This window comes from Lagenorhynchus albirostris, chromosome 11 (assembly GCF_949774975.1).
Source record: "Lagenorhynchus albirostris chromosome 11, mLagAlb1.1, whole genome shotgun sequence".
Taxonomy (NCBI): Eukaryota; Metazoa; Chordata; class Mammalia; order Artiodactyla; family Delphinidae; genus Lagenorhynchus; species Lagenorhynchus albirostris.
The window spans coordinates 66,261,393-66,281,237 of record NC_083105.1 but is presented as its reverse complement, the minus strand read 5'-3'; the positions used below and the strand labels follow the sequence as shown (position 1 = coordinate 66,281,237).

At 37.4% G+C, this 19,845-nt stretch overlaps 1 protein-coding gene across 6 annotated transcripts in view; it reads right to left on the bottom strand.

Annotated features, from left to right (window-relative positions):
• SCAF11 (SR-related CTD associated factor 11) overlaps positions 1–19,845 on the bottom strand; it is a 73,221-nt gene that overhangs the window by 43,443 nt on the left and 9,933 nt on the right. For 5 of the 6 annotated variants that reach the window (XM_060166458.1, XM_060166460.1, XM_060166462.1 and 2 more), the window contains exons 2-3: positions 7,466–7,519; positions 62–143 (exon numbers count right to left, since the gene is read on the bottom strand). In XM_060166458.1, the coding sequence (XP_060022441.1) occupies positions 62–122 (61 nt within the window). In that variant the 5' untranslated portion in view covers positions 123–143; positions 7,466–7,519. Of the gene's footprint in view, positions 1–61; positions 144–6,789; positions 6,824–7,465; positions 7,520–19,845 lie in introns of all 6 variants that reach the window. The other variant, XM_060166459.1, reaches the window with a different exon arrangement.

Sequence of the window (19,845 nt, the reverse complement as noted above, 5' to 3'; positions counted from 1 at the left end):
AAACAATATGGAAACACTAACTTTTGCCTTCAACACACAAGCTTTATAAAAATTAAGTTACCTTCCATATCTTCATAGTCCTGATCTCCCACATTTAGGGTATATAGAGTTTTCTTCTTCATTTCTCCTTGAAAAAGGGTTTCCTATAGGATGAATTATAATAGAGAATTTTAATGTTTGCCTTGTCCCAATAATATACATATTTAAAAAAACCCCAAACTGTAAGAAATTATTTTACACATAAAAGAACACAATACAAACCAAGCCAGTAAATTTTTTGGATAATCCAGTACACTTTTATACTCCTTGCCACCAAGCACTGTCTTGCTGAAAAGAGAAGCCTTATATAAGTATTAAACAACAAAGACTAATGATAAATTTTTTGGTACAAACATAAATACAATCAGAGCTTAGAGAAAAGAGATCCATTTGGACTGAAGTTTTCATTGAAGTTGACAGGTTACATATGTTAAGGAGCTTAACACATTTAAGGAGCAAAACAGTATGAAGGAATAAAAAGGAATTTAGCTAGGCCAATCTGACAAATAAGAGTCAGTGGGTATAACAACTGACACTACAGAAATACAAAGGATCATGAGAGATTACTAAAAGCAACTCTATGCCAATAAAATGGACAACCTGGAAGAAATGGACACATTCTTAGAAACACACAACCTTCCGAGACTGAACCAGGAAGAAACAGAAAATATGAACAGACCAATCACAAGCACTGAAATTGAAACTGTGATTAAAAATCTTCCAACAGGGCTTCCCTGGTGGCGCAGTGGTTGAGAGTCCGCCTGCCGATGCAGGGGACACGGGTTCGTGCCCCAGTCCAGGAAGATCCCAACATGCCGCAGAGCGGCTGGGCCTGTAAGCCATGGCCGCTGAGCCTGCAGGTCCGGAGCCTGTGCCCCGCAATGGGAAAGGCCACAACAGTGAGAGGCCCGTGTAACGCAAAAAAAAAAAAAAAAAAAAATCTTCCAACAAACAAAAACCCAGGACCAGATGGCTTCACAGGCAAATTCTATCAAACATTTAGAGAAGAGCTAACACCTTTCCTTCTCAAACTCTTCCAAAATATAGCAGAGGGAGGAACACTCTCAAACTCAATTCTACAAGGCCACCATCACCCTGATACCAAAACCAGACAAAGATGTCACAAAGAAAGAAAACTACAGGCCAATATCACTGATGAACATAGATGCAAAAATCCTCAACAAAATACTAGCAAACAGGATCCAACAGCACATTAAAAGGATCATACACCATGATCAAGTGGGGTTTATTCCAGGAATGCAAGGATTCTTCAAGATATGCAAATCAATCAATGTGATAAACCATATTAACAAATTGAGGGAGAAAAACCATACGATCATCTCAAAAGATGCAGAGAAAGCTTTCGACAAAATTCAACACCCATTTATGACAAAAATTCTCTAGCAAGGAGGCATGGAGGGAACTTACCTCAACATAATAAAGGCCATATACGACAAACCCACAGCCAACATCATCCTCAATGGTGAAAAACTGAAACCCTTTCCACTGAGATCAGGAACAAGACAAGGTTGCCCACTCTCACCACTATTAATCAACATAGTTTTGGAAGTTTTAGTCACAGCAATCAAGAAGAAAAAGAAATAGAAGGAATCCAAATTGGAAAAGAAGAAGTAAAACTGTCAACTGTTTGCAGATAACATGATACTATACATAGAGAATCCTAAAGATGCTACCAGAAAACTACTAGAGCTAATCAATGAATTTGGTAAAGCAGCAAGATACAAAATTAATGCACGGAAATCTCTTGCATTCCTATACACGAGTGATGAAAAATCTGAAAGTGAAATTAAGAAAACACTCTCATTTACCACTGCAACAAAAAGAATAAAATATCTAGGAATAAACCTATCTAAGTTTGACAAAATACCTATATGCAGAAAATCATAAGAGACTGATGAAATTAAAGATGATACAAACAGATGGAGAGATATACCATGTTCTTGGATTGGAAGAATCAACATTGTGTAAATGACTCTACTACCCAAAGCAATCTACAGATTCAATGCAATCCCTATCGAACTACCACTGGCATTTTTCACAGAACTAGAACAAAACATTTCACAATTTGTATAGAAACACAAAAGACCTGGAACTGCCAAAGCAATCTTGAGAAAGAAAAATGGAGCTGGAGGAATCAGGCTCCCTGGCTTCAGACTACACTACAAAGCTACAGTAATCAAGACAGTATGGTACTGGCACAAAAACAAAAATATAGATCAATGGAACAGGATAGAAAGCCCAGAGATAAACCCACGCACATATGGTCACCTTATCTTTGATAAAGGAGGCAGGAAGTTACAGTGGAGAAAGGACAGCCTCTTCAATAAGTGGTGCTGGGAAAACTGGACAGCTACATGTAATAGAATGAAACTAGAACACTCCCTAACACCATACACAAAAATAAACTCAAAATGGATTAAAGACCTAAATGTAAGGCCAGACACTATCAAACTCTTACAGGAAAACACAGGCAGAACACTCTATGACATAAATCACAGCAAGAACTTTTTTGATCCACCTCCTAGAGAAATGGAAATAAAAACAAAAATAAACAAATGGGACCTAATGAAACTTCAAAGCTTTTGCACAGCAAAGGAAAACATAAACAAGACGAAAAGACAGCCCTCAGAATGGGAGAAGATATTTGCAAATGAAGCAACAGACAAAGGATTTATCTCCAAAATTTGCAAGCAGCTCAATATCAAAAAACAAACAACCCAATCCAAAAATGGGCAGAAGACCTAAATAGACATTTCTCCAAAGAAGATATACAGATTGCCAACAAACCAATGAAAGAATGCTCAGGCTTCCCTGATGGCACAGTGGTTGAGAGTCCGCCTGCCAATGCAGGGGACATGGGTTCGTGACCCGGTCTGGGAAGATCCCACATGCCGCCAAGCGGCTGGGCCTGTGGGCCATGGCCGCTGAGCCTGTGCATCCGGAGCCTGTGCTCCGCAACGAGAGAGACCACAACAGTGAGAGGCCCGCGTACTGCAAAAAAAAAAAAAAAAAAAAAAAAGAAAGAATGCTCAACATCATTAATCATTAGAGAAATGCAAATCAAACCCCCAAGATATCATCTCACACCGGTCAGAATGGCCATCATCAAAAAATCTACAAACAATAAATGCTGGAGAGGGTGTGGAGAAAAGGGAACCCTCTTGCACTGTTGGTGGGAATGGAAATTGATATAGCCACTATGGAGAACAGTATGGAGGTTCCTTAAAAAACTAAAAATAGAACTACCATACGACCCAGCAATCCCACTACTGGGCATATACCCTGAGAAAACCATAATTCAAAAAGAGTCATGTACCACAATGTTCATTGCAGCTCTATTTACAATAGCCAGGACATGGAAGCAACCTAAGTGTCCACAAACAAATGAATGGATAAAGAAGATGTGGCACATATATACAATGGAATATTACTCAGCCATAAAAAGAAACGAAATTGAGTTATTTGCAGTGAGGTGGATAGACCTAGAGTCTGTCATACAGAATGAAGTAAGTCAGAAAGAGAAAAACAAATACCGTATGCTAACACATATATATGGAATCTAAAAAACAAACAAACAAAAATGGTCATGAAGAACCTAGGGGCAAGACGGGAATAAAGACACAGACCTACTAGTGAACGGACTTGAGGATAGGGGCAGGGGGAAGGGTAAGCTGGGACAAAGTGAGAGAGTGGCATGGACATATATACACTACCAAATACAAAATAGATAGCTAGTGGGAAGCAGCCTCATAGCACAGGGAGATCAGCTCGGTGCTTTGTGACCACCTAGAGGGGTGGGATAGGGAGGGTGGGAGGGATGGAGACGCAAGAGGGAAGAGATATGGGGAACATATGTATATGTATAACTGATTCACTTTGTTATAAAGCAGAAACTAACACGCCATTGTAAAGCAAGTATACTCCAATAAAGATGTTAAAAAAAAAAAAAGTCAGTGGGTGAAAGAGCAACTGTGTGTATATACTGAGAAGGAATGGGCATGTACGCCAAGAAGTTCATCTGAAAGATTACAGTGAGGGTAATGAGAGTAATAAGCAGAGCAATATAAATCAAGTAGGGCTAGATTATAGACAGATCTCTAATGATTGACTGAGAGGTTTAGAGCCAATCCTATAGATTCTTCTGAGAAAGACTGACATGAATATAAGCAATGTAAATAAATCTTTTAAAAGAATGATCTGCCTGCAAAGCACAGAATGGATTATAGAGGGGAGAGATTGGAAGCAGAGATGTTTGCATAGCTAGAGTAATTGGCTATGAAGTGAATAAAAAAGAAACAAATTTTGAAGAGCTGAAGAATTTCTGACATTTGGCGACTAAATAAATACAAAGGAAGGAGTAAAAGATCATTTTGGCCTAGGGGACTAGGAAAATGGTGATTACAAGAGACAAAATGAGAAACAGAGGAAAGGAAATTAATTTGTTAGTCGAGGGGAACAAATTTATGAAGTAAAATTATTTTTTAAATCAACTCTTAGAATTCTTTCTTGAATTGATGCAAGACGAGTGATTGCAATGAAGTATTCAAATATATTTTGTAATATCTAGGCACAAGAAATCCCCAATTTCATCAGTTATGATTCTTCCATGTGTACACGAGGTAGTTTTTCTATTAGTTTGTTAAATAACGTACACATGTGAGTTTCTACATTAAAGGTATGTACTGCCTAGGAAAATTCTGTATTAGATTAAATAAGGAGAAATGCAAAGGCCCATACTTTGATTCAAAACCCAAGCAGAAAATAAGAAACTAACACATACAAGAATAATTTAAAGGTTTTAGTGGGTTAAAAATTGGAAATTTGAGTCAGGACTAGAGTTACTTTTAAAACATTAATTCAATCACAGTCTACCTTAATAAAAGTAGATAGAATGTCAAGAACAAAAGGAAAACTTCCCACTCAGCCTACATTAACATTTGTTTTAGTTCTGGTGCTATTCTTCAGGTATCAGGTAACAACTTATTGGCTAAGGTAAATACATTGGCTTCTTTGAGTGTGATAAGCCAGTAAGGGGTTTAAGGCAGAGGAGGCAGCAAAGGGAAAAGCAGAGGCCAGCAAGCAGACTACTGCAATAATCTAGAGGGGGAGATGACAGTGGCTTGTACTAAAGTAGTAGCAAGGTTGATGAAAAGTGCTCAGATTCCAGCAGTTTTCAAAATACAGCCATCAGGATGTGCTGACAGACTAAATGCGGCATATGTGTTAGAGCAAGATTCCAGGATTATTCCTCAGTATTTTGATTTGAGTAACTAGAATGATGGAATTGCTGAGATAGAATACTTCTAAAAATATTCCGATAGTCACAGGTTACTATTCCACTTGGTATTTACTCAGGACAGTATCAATATCACTTGGGAACTTGCTACAAAGATACCTCAGGCACCACCCTAGACTAGTGAATAAGAATCTGCACTTTATCAAGATTTGTGCAAGATTCATATGTACAGTAAAGCCAACTTCCAAACTTAGCTGATTTTAGAATCATACTATGCCCCTGTATGATCTATAATTGAGTGTAATTCTTCATTTGGGGAAATTCATACCACACCATCTTACCCCATTATCCTAGCTACCTGAGAATTTAAAAAAAAAAAAATTGTAATTTTTGTCATCAGCATACCTGTGCTTATGACACTGTCTAGCAATAAAAAGCATTCAAATGTTAACCATTACTATTAATGCACATTTTCCATCCCAATCCCAGTCTTAAAACCATTAAGTGCCTGCCAATTAACTACTCAAAAATTTGATACTCCAAGAATGTTATTTTTATTTTCCCTTTAAGAAACCATAAGCAAGGCTATTTGTTAGTGATGTCGGGGTGGCAGTGGGGGTGGGGGTGGAATTCGATCCATTATTATAGGCCAGCGGTCAAAAAACTGGCTGTTTCTGTAAATAAAGTTTTGTTGAAGAACAGTCATGCTCATTCCTTTATATATTGCCTATGGCTGCTTTTGCACTACAATGGCAAAGCTGAATAGTTACTACAGAAACTGTATACTTGGCAAAGCCTAAAATAATTACGATCTGGTCCTTTTCAGAAAACGTTTGCCAACCCTATTAAAGACTATAGAAGGCTGCCTAGTTTGGAGATGTGGCTCAGTCTTTCACTGCAAAGGGCCCCTCAAGCTTTCCTAAGTATAGGCATCTATTTACATTTGTATTCAACCTGTACTATGGCACAACAGCTTCTCATTACACATCTGAGTCAATGGTTCTGCAATGGTGTCCTTGAGTTTCTTTAAAAATGCCCTGAAGGCTATATGATTTTGTTGATTTATCTACATTTATTTTGTCAATCTGGCTTAAACTATCATGGATATTTGCCCTAGTGCTTCCACTTGTTCGCTTCAGAGTAAGGTTAAGGCAATTACCTCCTTCAGCTTAATAGTTATTTCCTTTCCAACTTCTTTGCTACATAATCAACTCCCTCCTGCTTCTAATATGTCACTGTTAATTTTTAAATCCCTTGCAGAATGGTCCCTCTAATTTTTTTTCCTACCTGATTTCCACCATATAACACTCTTACCACACTTTGCAAGTAGACCTGTTTGCTTCAAGTGGGCTATTTTGACAATTTTTTGTTTAGAATATTCTTCACCTGGAGCTTTAATACCAGCACTCTTCAGTATAGACAGGAATGTCCCTTTAGCACTGGTTTTAGAAAAAAACTGCCTGGGTTCAAACATTAACTAGTCTGACACTTACTAGTAGTATGACTTCTTTAAGCCTGTTTCCTCATCTATAAAATGGAGATAAAACAGTAACCATTTCAGTCATTATGAAAATCAAATTACATAATCTCATAATCCATTTAAAGTGTTCAGACTAGCACAAAGTACTCAACAACAAACACACATGCACAAACACATGAATACCTCCCCACCCCAAACGGATTTTACGTATATCACAGGATTAAAACTGATAAATCTGTATGACTCAGATTTTCATTATTAACAAGTGAACAAATTTTAAAAACTCCTGTAACTCAAAGAATATCCACATATAGAAAGAATATGAGTAAAATGTTTACAAAATTTAAATTGTCAAATAGTTCTTCAAAAGGAACTTACACAAAGATAAATAAGTTCTTTATTCTACATTGATAATATTTATCAAGATTCCTGTTTATCTGGAAATAAAAATGTTGAAGCAAGACACAAAATCTAGGACTCACAAAGTAAATAGCCCTAGGATTTTTGTATCCTATTTTCTACTTTATATAGATATAGGAAATAAAACACTAAATGCCGTAACATATGGCAACTCCAGCAAAAAAGAAGAGGTCATGTTTAAGTGAAGCTCCAACCACAACCTCCTAGGTGGTACCTAAGAGTGTCATTTAGTTTTTAATAAGTATACAAATATTTACAAGGCTTCTTACCCTTAAGATGCTTCAGGTCGAGCAGTCAGGTAATCGGTTTTCCATCAAACTTTTCTGGAGAGGGAATTATGAAAATTAGTCCTATTTCATTCCATTTTCACCTGGCTGCTCCCTTATTTAACTTGGGTACAGAAGAAAGGAGACTAGCAAAGTATAAAGAAGTACTTATTACAGAGGGCCCCAGATGTGAGTATAATTTATCTAGAACATAAAACATTTCGACAGAGTGACTATATGCCTGCAGATATGAAGACACACATATGTACTGGAAGCAAACAATAATGAAAACATTTTGTTCAGGGAGGGAGAAGCACAAGAAAACACATTTCAGCATATAGGAGAAAACCGACTGAAAACAGAGTAATGGAGAATTAGAAGAAAATCTACCCCAACAAATACACTTAGGCTTACCACCTAAGAAAGCAATTTAGAAAAAGATATACAAAAAGATATTTAAAGAGCCCAGAAATTCAACTACTAGTATTTCAATTACTTCCTGAACTCCAGATTTTAGTATCCTTAGCCAGTAATCACTTTTCTCTTTTTTTTCTCTTCTTTTTCAACCGGCCCCACACCGGACTCCCCACATTTCTACAGCCTGCCTCTTTCTCTCCTTCTCTTTCTCTTTCTCTCTCTCTCCCTCCCTCCCTCTCTCTATTTATTAAATATTTAGTCAGTACTCCATATTTTCTATTTATTTATTTATTAAATATTTAGTCAGTGCTCCATATTTTCTAGGTACCACTAGACCTTAAGCACTGACACACCTGATAAAAACAAAAACAAAAATCAATAACAACAGAGTATAGCAGATGCTGTAATGGTGGTAAGCACAGGATATTATAGAAGCACACAGTGAGCACTGATGTATCCTTGCAACATACGCCTTTGTAAAAAAAGGCTTCCCAATGAAGACCAAATATATTTAAAATGTATTTTTCTACCCCCACCCAACTATTCTGTACCATTATAGCATTTCCATCCTTAAAGGACTCAAAAATGGGATTGTCAACTTGAACATGATAGTGAGGATTTTAATTTTTAAAACAAACGAAGGATATATGCAAACAGGTAAGGTGATTCTGACTATTTTACACTTCCTCTATGGGAGTGACCATTAGGCAAACATGAAACACACACTGTACCTGATCCCACGCAATAAAGTTTTATCCCCAGAAAAAGCTTTTCAGACTAATGTTTAGACATATAGGTGGAGAAAAGTATCTTTTCTCTTTCTTCAAATTTTATAACATAGTACATTTCCATACAATGATCTGAGTATGTTAATATCTAACTGAATGTAATGAATTAAAAAAAATAATTTACAGGTCTTTAATAAACAAAGTGTTTGCCCTTCAACACACCAATCTCTCTACGTCATGATCACAAGTTACATATTTTTTCAACATCAAATTTTTTTAGTTAAAAATAAAACTCTTTGGCTTCCCTGGTGGCGCAGTGGTTGAGAATCTGCCTGCTAATGCAGGGGACACGGGTTCGAGCCCTTGTCTGGGAGGGTCCCACATGCCGCGGAGCAACTAGGCCTGTGAGCCACAACTACTGAGCCTGCGCGTCTGGAGCCTGTGCTCCGCAACAAGAGAGGCCGTGATAGTGAGAGGCCCATGCACCGTGATGAAGAGTGGCCCCCGCTTGCCACAACTAGAGAAAGCCCTCACACAGAAATGAAGACCCAACACAGCAAAAATAAATTAATTAATAAACTCCTACCCCCAACATCTTCTTTAAAAAAATAAATAAATAATAAAAAAATAAAACTCTTAATCAGAAAATAATTCAATGGAGAACCAACAAATTAGGATATCTATTTACAAAAACAGCAACAAAATTTTCATTCCTGCCAATACTTTCAATTTCACCCCAACTTTATAAATACCAACCAACAGTAAAACTGAAAACTCAATCAATTTTTGTTTTATTGGATTCATTTACATGCTGCTATGGTCTTAATGTTTATATGCCCCCAAAATTCATGGTGAAATCCTTAACCCTAAAGGTGATGGCATTATTAGTAAGGGGGGCCTTTAGGATGTACTTAAGAGGGTGGAACCCTCATGAAAGGGATTAGTGCCTTATAAAAGACACTCCAAAAAGATCCCTAATCCCTTCCACCACGTGATGATTCAAGGGAAAGTCTGAGACCTGGAAGAGGGCCCTCACCCAATCACGGTAGCACCCTGATCCTGAACTTTTAGCCTCTAGAAATAATTTCATTCTTTCTTTTTTTAATTTATTCATTTTTGGCTGTGTTGGGTCTTCGTTGCTGTGCGCAGGCTTTCTCTAGTTGCAGTGAGCGGGGGCTACTCTTTGTTGCAGTGCACGTGCTTCTCACTGCGGTGGCTTCTCTTGTTGTGGAGCACGGGCTCTAGGCACGCGGGCTCAGTAGTTGTGGCTCGCAGGCTCTTAGAGTGCAGGCTCAGTAGTTGCGGTGCACAGGCTTAGTTGCTCTGTGGCAGCTTCCCAGAACAGGGCTCGAACCTGTGTCCCCTGCATTGGCAGGTGGATTCTTAACCACTGCACCACCGGGGACTGTAAGGTCGGATCTTAACAAACGGCACCGCGAAACAGAGGAAAGCTTTAAGTGAGCTTTATTAGGGAGCGCTCCCGGGCGAGGTTCACTTGTCCGAGAGAAAGGGGCCAGAGAAGTCGCACCCGGGCGAGGGTTGGGCAAGATTTTATAGGGGAAGAAGGGAAAGGGGTGTGGTGAATCTGGGAGGGCGCAGGGTATTCCTTATTTGGTGGTCTTTTCGGGTATCCTGGGGGACCGTTAGTCCCGCCCCTCGAAAGGCGGGAAGGCTGGGCCGGGTTCAAAGTCCCCAGGTCAGTTCCTGGAACTGGGTGGTCCGGAGAATTTCGGTCTGATGCAACCTGTGAATCTGATTGTGTTCCCCTGCGTCGGGCCAGTTGGCCTTATAGGGAAGTCCCAATTTCGTTCCTTACAAGCCACGCAGTTTTGGTATTTTGTTATAGCAACCCAAACAGACTAAGACACATGCTCTGCTTCCAGTTACTATTGCATATCAGGCCCTGGAAATACTTTCTATCTAGTTCAGTTTTTGACAGGGTTACCCGTAATTTGGTTGCTTGTCAGCAGTTGATCAACAGTAGCAATTTCGAGGAATCTTTTCATATTCAACTCCTTCATTCTAGACCTATATCCAAAAAAAGGCTTGTTTTCTCAGCACCATTCACTGATGAACAGATAATCCTATGTCTTGTAGCTTACCAGGTAAACTGAAAATAAAGAACCTGAAGTCACCCACATTTATAGGTCTTATAATAAAACCAGCTTCATATATCGATCCAGGAGGTAAAGATATGCCTTCAGAATGTCTCTAACATTCTTACAGTGTCTGCAACAGGAAGTGAATGCCAAAAGGCTCCACTAATATGAAGGATGTCACCTCATACTATGCTCTATGATGAGCAATAACCTAATTATTGAAATGAATCATTTTTAAAAAAGGTTAAAATGAATAAAAACTAAAACATTTCCAAAGTGAAAGGCAAGCCAGAAATCCTCAGGCAGAGAAAATAGTTTAAATTGAAAATAGGAAAACAGTTTTTCAAATGTAATATAATTTTGGTAAGAGTTCATGAAAACTATGCTATTACTCTAAAGAAAAATTAATGTTCCCATTTCCTTCTACACTTAATGTAGCATCATCTCCTTGACAAAACTTGCACTGTTATACATGGCAGGATCACATATATGTTGAAAAAAATAAGATATAATTGACAAACCATATTTAACTACAAAATAAGGAGATTCAAGTTGCCATGACATTCTAAAACAGATAATAAGTGAGACTGGGAAGTTTCCATTCTGTGTAAAATGGAATAAGCACATTCTACCTTGTTAATCTCACTGAATGAAACTATAAAACCTAGACAGAATAAATGGAGCAGCTAACTGAAAATTAAAAGGTAAGCAATAACAAGTAGATTGGGGAAGAGCCCAAAATCTGATATATTATCAAACTGGTAGTGCATTTATAATTTCTTCCCCATCCAATTTTCCCTCCAGCCTGGGCTTCATGAAGCCTGAAACCTATAAAGTGACCACTAGTGAGAGCGAGAGCGAGAGCGAGAGCGAGAGCGAGCGCGAGCGAGAGCGAGCGCGAGCGAGAGCGAGCGCGCGCGTGCACAGGCTAGCACTCTAAGAAAAGCCATCTAGCTCTGCCCAAGGAGTAGGAAAGGGGCCTCCCAATACTCAAGAGTGAAGGAAATCTTTTTTTTTCTTTCTGTTCTTCATTCCCCATGCCCCAGTTCCCAAGCAATCCTGTGGTGGCGATAGCTGCAACAGTGACAGCAGCAGGGTCAGCAGAAGCCTAAAACTCTAAGGGAAAGGTACCATACTCGCTGACTGAAAAACTCTGGGCTAATCTCATTGATTTTTCTCCCATCTTCCTGTCATTCGGCTCCATATGCAACTGTGGAAAGTATACAGCACAGTGGTGTAAACGAAGACTGAGCTTTCTAGCCAGAAGACAGAAAAGTGTGTGTGTGTGGGGGGGGGGGTGTTCTAGGGATCTAGAAAATACCATGGATATATAACAGAGAGGAAAGAGCTTGAGACAGTAACCTGTTAAGTTGTTCAAAATGTCCAAAATTACTTGGCATACACAGAACCAGGAAAATCTCAAACACTCGTGGGAAAAGACAACCCACAGAAACCAACACCATGAAGACACAGATATTACAGCACTGGGTGAATTTTCTGACAAAGATTTAAAGCAGGTAATAAAAATGTTCCAACAAGTAAAATCAAATACTCTTGAAACAAATGGAAAGCTAGAAAATCACAGCAAAGAAATAAAGTGCCGCCAAATGGAAATTTTAGAACTGAAAAACGTAATAACTGAAATAGAAAATACACTGCACAGACTCAAGAGCCGAATGGAAAGTCAGTGAACTTGGAAGACAGAGCAACGGAAATTACCCAATCTAAACAACAGAGAGAAAAACATAGAAAAAGAAAAAAATCATTAGTGCCTCAGGAAACTGTGAATCAATGCCAAAACCTTAACATTCTTGTCAAAAGCTCAAGAAGGGGAGGAAAGGAAAGTAATAATAAGAAATAATGGCTGGAAACTCCCCAAATTTGTTGAAAGACATAAACCTCTACATTCAAGGAGCTCACAAACCTCACACAGGATAGTTCCAATGAAATTCATTCCTGGACACACCACTAACTGCTGAAAATTACAAAGGAAAAAAAATCTTACAACTAGATTGAAATAACAATACATTACTTATGTGGGGAAGATAGGTTAATGATTTGAATAACTACTGATTTCTCATTAGAAACAACACAGGCCAGAAGGAAGTGAAACAACATTCTTAGTTTAAAATGGAAAAGAACTTTAAAAACCTAAAATCTTCAAGCTAGTGAAATTATCCTTAAAGAACAAATGTAAAAATCAATGAAACTGAAAACAGAAAAACAAGAAAAAAAATCAATAAAACCAAAAGCTCATCCTTTGAAAAGATCAATAGAACTGAAACCTCTAGCAAGACTAATTAAGTAGAATAGCACTGAATAGCCCCAGTATTATTTAAAGAAACTGCATTTGTAGTTAAAAGTCTTCCAAAAAAGAAACCTCCAGCCCCAGATAATTTCCCTGGTGAATTTTACTAAACATTTCAATAACACAATCACTTCCAGAGTTTGGAAGATAAATACTTCCCAATTCATTTTATGAATCCAGCATTACCATGATACCAAAACCAGACAAAAACAGTACAAGAACAAACTGATATACTAGATTTCATCAAAATAAACAATCTATGATACGTTCATCCACACAGTGGAATACTACTCAGCCACGAAAAGAAATGAACTGGTGTTTCACTCAACAACTGACATGAATCTTAAAGGCAATATATTGAGTGAAAGAAGCCAGTCTCAAAAGATTACCTACTACTGATACATAATTGCATTTATAGGACATTCTCAAAAAGTCAAAACTGTAGTAATGAAGAACCGTTATCAGTGGCTGCCTGGGTCAGGGGAAGGTTAGACTACAAAGATAGCACAAGGCAGTTTTCTGGGAACCATTCTGAATCCTGACTCTGGTGGTAGTAAAAAAAATCTATACACGTATTAAAGTTCACAGAACTACATACCCCAAAAAGGTCAATTTTATTATATGTTAATAAATGTTAAAATGTTTTTAAAAGTAAAGACTGACATGAGAGAGCAATCATGGGCTAGAATATAAACCAACTTTCTCAACAAAGGTACTTTTTCACTGACGACTTCACTCATACTCTCAGTCTTTATCACCAACACAGAGACCACCCAAATTACATCACCACATTTGAGCTTGAGAGGAGGTATCTGAGGGTTCCTGTATTTCTGTAGCACTGAAAGGTCTCACAGACAACACATACCTATTGCTTGGGGAGACACAGAGATTAAAAGCAACAGACACAACTTCACAACCCCACTAAATTCTAAGACAGAACTATAAAAAGAGATCCGTTCTAAGACCCTAGTGATGGTATAGAGCTAGCAGGTTTTTCATTGTATGGGGGAAGACAGGCACTATAGATGGCTCCCAGTTGGGTTACTCTTATGTGACAGTTGTCCGCTCTATGAGAAGAATATTCCTACAATGCAGTACTTTAATTTAAAAAGAAAAATGAGTGCCTTCTACATGCTTGGATAGTTTAATCATAAAGAGTTAGATAAAGATACCATAATTATATGACAGGCTTCCACTGTTTCTCCAAATGAGAAACAATTATAGAACAGCAGCATGTTATATGTACTCTAATAATTTCAATATATATTTATGCAATTCTTCTCTAATAAATCCCACCCCTGCCTAAGGTATGGAGGAGGGAATAGAAGAAGGAAGTGATTATGTAATCTTCATTTGTCCTTGAGATTCTCACCTCCATGTTCTCAACCCCATTTACTAAAGCACTAATTTAAATGATAAAGGCAAACCTAAAGCTCTTACATTTTTGTTTCTTTCCATCACCCATTCCTCAACATTTATTACAGGTCTGCTGAAGGCAAGAGTTACAAGTCTGGAAAGGTAGAGTTTACATTTAGAAGATTAAACCTTATGCCTACAAGAGACAAAAAAGCAAAAAGAACAATGAGGTGTTAAGAGACTCACCTCACAACAAACCTCCCAAGAGGACTACAGGAGCCCTTGGGATCAAGAGCAATGTACCCTCATATCTGGGCAGAATACCCAAGAGGAAAGGGGATCCTGGAAGGAAGCAAGGAAGCAGAGAAAGAACTGGAGTCTTTTTATACTTTTCTTCTAACCCCAAACAGGAAAACTATAGACCATTTCTTTAATTTAACCTTTAATCTACCTTAGACAGATTCCTGAATTTAAATGGTAATCCCTGTCTACCTACCTCCCAAAAAAGGAGATGGGAAAATTATGTAAGGCACAGGAAACATTCGCAAATAAACAAACAAATCCTAAGAATTAAAGGAGAGGAAACACAAAATAATGTACACAAATGCTTGTTACAGAGGAATGGAAATGAATTTCATCTATAGCAGTGGGGGGGAAAGGACAAGGTTCAAAACATTGCTTCTGAAATATTGCTCTGTTCTGTTTAAACAAGATTTTAAAAACTTTATAGAATTTCAACTCTAGAAATCAGTCTCTTTTTTGCACAGATGTTAAATGTCATTCTTTGAGTGGTTCCTCAAGAAATGTCACTTCCTTTGTACTAATCCCTTCCAAATTGTGCAAGTTGCTATAGTGAAACTAATACGGGGGGAGGGGGGAGCAACTGTTTTGTATAGTACACAGGACATCCACTCTCTCTTTACTCTAGCTATACCTATTATCAGAATTTCTTAAACTCAACCTAGGTAGCTATCTCAGAGATAAACACAATTTTATTATGTTATGTAAGTATATGATGAATGTGTTCTCAAATGAATTTTTCACACATAATTTAAAGAGGCATTTCACAATCCTACTCCTATGATACACTACTATTCTAACCTAGAAATGTTATTACATACCATGAAAACTTACTTACTTTTAAAAAAAGCAAAAAACAAAAAAACCCAACACTTTTTCATGCTAGCATCAGGCATGGGCAGATACTGCGATCCTCTCCGAAATTTAATCTTATTATTGGGGCTTCAAATGCCCCAAGAACTGGACTTTTGGCTGTGATTTTCACACTGTTTCTAGCCATTACTTTCCCTTTTTTTTTTTAACACTATTAATTGCTTTACAATGTGTGTTAGTTTCTGCTGTATAACAAAGCGAATCAGCTTTATGTATATATATGTCCCCATATCCCCTCCCTCTTGCGTCTCCCTCCCTCCCACCCTCCCTACCCCTCCCCTCTAGGTGGTCACAAAGCACCTCGCTTATCTCCCTGTGCTATGCAGCTGCTTCCCACTAGCTATCTATTTTACATTTGGTAGTGTATATAGGTCCATGCCACTCTCTTTGTCCCAGCTTACCCTTCCCCCTCCCTGTGTCCTCAAGTCCATTCTCTACGTGTGCGTCTTTATTCCTGTCCTGCCCCTAGGTTCATCAGAGCCACTTTTTTTTTTTAGATTCCATATATATGTTTTAGCATACGGTATTTTTTTTTCTCTTTCTGACTTACTTCACTCTGTATGAGACTCTAGGTCCAGTCACCTAACTACAAATATTTCAATTTTGTTTCATTTTATGCCTAATATTCCATTTATATATGTGCCACATCTTCTTTATCCATTCACCTGTCAATGGACACTTAGGTTGCTTCCATGTCCTGGCTATTGTAAATAGAGCTGCAATGAACATTGTGGTACATGTCTCTTTTTGAATTATGGTTTTCTCAGGGTATATGCCCAGTAGTGGGATTGCTGGGTCATATGGTAGTTCTGTTTTTAGTTTTTTAAGGAACCTCCATACTGTTCTCCATAGTGGCTGCATCAAATTACATTCCCACCAACAGTGCAAGAGGATTCCCTTTCTCCACACCCTCTCCAGCATTTATTGTTTGTAGATTTTTAGATGATTGCCATTCTGACCAGTGTGAGGTGATACCTCATTGTGGTTTTGATTTGCATTTCTCTAATGATTAGTGATGTTGAACATGCTTTCATGTGTTTGTTGGCAATCTGTATACCTTCTTTGGAGAAATGTCTATTTAGGTCCATTTTTGGATTGGGTTGTTTGTTTTTTTGATATTGAGCTGCATGAGCTGCTTTGTATATTTTGGAGATTAATCCTTTGTCAGTTGCTTCATTTGCAAATATCTTCTCCCATTCTGAGGGCTGTCTTTTCATCGTTTATAGCTTCCTTTGCTGTATAAAAGCTTTTAAGTTTCATTAGGTCCCACTTGCTTATTTTTGTTTTTATTTCCCTTACTCTAGGAGGTGGGTCAAAAAAGTTCTTGCTGCGATTTATGTCATGGAGTGTTCTGCCTATGTTTTCCTCTAAGAGTTTTACAGTGTCTGGCCTTACATTTAGGTCTTTAATCCATTTTGAGTTTATTTTTGTGTATGGTGTTAGGGAGTGTTCTAATTTCATTCTTTCACATGTATCGGTCCATTTTTCCTAGCACCACTTATTGAAGAGACTGTCTTTTCTCCATTGTATATTCTTGCCTCCTTTATCAAAGATAAGGTGGCCATATGTGCATGGATGTATCACTGGACTTTCTACCCTGTTCCACTGATCTATATTTCTGTTTTTGTGCCAGTACCATACTGTCTTGATTACTGTAGCTTTGTAGTATAGTCTGAAGTCAGGGAGCCTGATTCCTCCAGCTTCGTTTTTCTTTCTTAAGACTGCATTGGCTATTCGGGATCTTTTGTGTTTCCATACAAACTGTGAAATTTTTTGTTCTATTTCTGTGAAAAATACCATTGGTAATTTGATAGGGATTGCACTGAATCTGTAGATTGCTTTAGGTAGTACAGTCATTTTCACAATGTTGATTCTTCCAATCCCAGAACATGGTATATCTCTCCATCTGTTTGTATCACCTTTAATTTCTTTCATCAGTATCTTATAGTTTTCTGCGTTACAGGTCTTTTGTCTCCCTAGGTATGTGATACTTCTCGTTGCAACGGTAAATAGGAGTGTTTCCTTAATTTCTCTTTCAGATTTTTCATCGTTAATGCATAGGAATACAAGAGATTTCTGTGCATTAATTTTGTATCTTGCTACTTTACCAAATTCATTGATTAGCTCTAGTAGTTTTCTGGTAGCATCTTTAGGATTCTCTATGTATAGCATCATGTCATCTGCAAACAGTAGACAGTTTTACTTCTTTTCCAATATGGATTCCTTCTATTTCTTTTTCTCTGATTGCTGTGGCTAAAACTTCCAAAACTCTGTTGAATAATAGCAGTAAGAGTTGGCAACCTTGTCTTGTTCCTGATCTTAGAGGAAATGGTTTCAGTTTTTCACCATTGAGAACGATGTTGGCTGTGGGTTTGTCATATATGGCCTTTATTATGTTGAGGTAGGTTCCCTCTACGCCTACTTTTTGGAGGTTTTTTTCATAAATGGGTGTTGAATTTTGTCAAAAACTTTTTCTGCATCTACTGAGATTATCATATGGTTTTTATCCTTCAATTTGTTAAAATGGTGTACCACATTGAATGATTTGCATATACTGAAGAATCCTTGCATCCCTGGGATAAACCCCACTTGATCATGGTGTATGATCCTTTTAATGTACTGTTGGATTCTGTTTGTTAGTATTTTATTGAGGAATTTTGTCTCTATGTTCATCAGTGATACTGGCCTGTAGTTTTTTTTTTTTGTGACACCTTTGTCTGGTTTTGGTATCAGGGTGACGGTGGCCTTGTAGAATGAGTTCAGTAGTGTTCCTCCCTCTGCTATATTTTGGAAGAGTTTGAGAAGGAAAGGTGTTAGCTCTTCTCTAAATGTTTGATAGAATTCGCCTGTGAAGCCATCTGGTCCTGGTCTAGCCATTACTTTCTGATATATCATAAGTTATCTCATTTAACTGTTAGAGTATTTTTTGAAGAAGGTATCTCCATTTTACATACAGTGAAATTAAGTAGCTTTTCCAAGGTCGCAAAGCCAGTGGTAAGTAGTAGGATTGGAACTCACCAGCCTTTTGCCAGAAAATAAAACAAATATTAATCCAAGTCACTAAATATTAAAAATATTCAAACAGTGAGAAGCAGTAACACCCTTAATGACTCAAATGACTACAAAATTGTTAAGCTGTGATCTGCCTTATTCACTATATAACCCAGGATCCAGCACCATGCCTTCAAATGAGTGCCCAATAAACAGCTTTGAATGAATGATTTATTAATATGTATAATAACCTTAGATAATATTTACCCAACACATTGTCAGGCATGATTTTAAGCTAAATATATAAATAAGTTATGCTCCATGGGGAAGAAAGTAACACTTTAGAAATGAATAGGAAGACAGAGGTTCTCAGCAGATAAACAGTAACTATATTAAAAAAAAAAAAGGAAATTTCAGAAGTGAGAAACACAATGTCTGAAATAAGATCTCAACAACAGGATGGAAATGCAAAGGAATGAGTCAGTGAATGTGAAGATACAATAGAAGTGATCTAATTTGAAGAATAGAGATATTAAAAGACTGAAGGAAAATGAAGAGTCTCAGGGTCCTATGGACAATATCCAAAGTTCTAATCATGTCCAGAAAAAGGAGAAAGAGATTGGAACAGGAAAACATATTTGAAGAAATAATGTCCAAAAAACCTCCCTAACTTGGTGAAAGGCACAAATTTAAAAACTGACAGAGCTTTGTGTACATCAAATAAGACTAACTCAAAAGAAAAATGAAATGAAAATGGAAAAGATATTTCAGTGAAGAAAAACTAAGAAAATTTATCACCAGCAGGGCTACTTTAAAAGACAGGCTAAAGGAAGTGCTTCAGGCTGAAGAAAAATGACACGAGAGAAAACTGAAGTTTCATTAACAAAGAGCAACAACAAAACAGTAACTATTTAGGAATATTTAAGAAACTACTTTTTCTCCTCTAAAGTCCTTTTAAAAAGTGTATGATTATTGAAAGCAAAAATTGCATAATTGTCTAATGGGGTTTTCATTGCAGGTATACGTGTTAATACATATAACAACATAAGATAAACGTCACTGGAGAATTATAGGGCTTCCACATTTACTTCAACCAGTAAATATGAATTCTAAGTAAATCCTCTGGCATATATATTATGATCCCTAGAGCAGTACTGTGCAACAGAAATATAATGTGAGCTGCATATGTAATTTTAAATTTTCTAGTAGCCATATTTTAAAAGTTAAAACAGATAAAATCAATTCAGTAAATTTTACTAACCCTATTATGTCCAAATATTAATACTGCAACATATAATCAATAAAAAATAT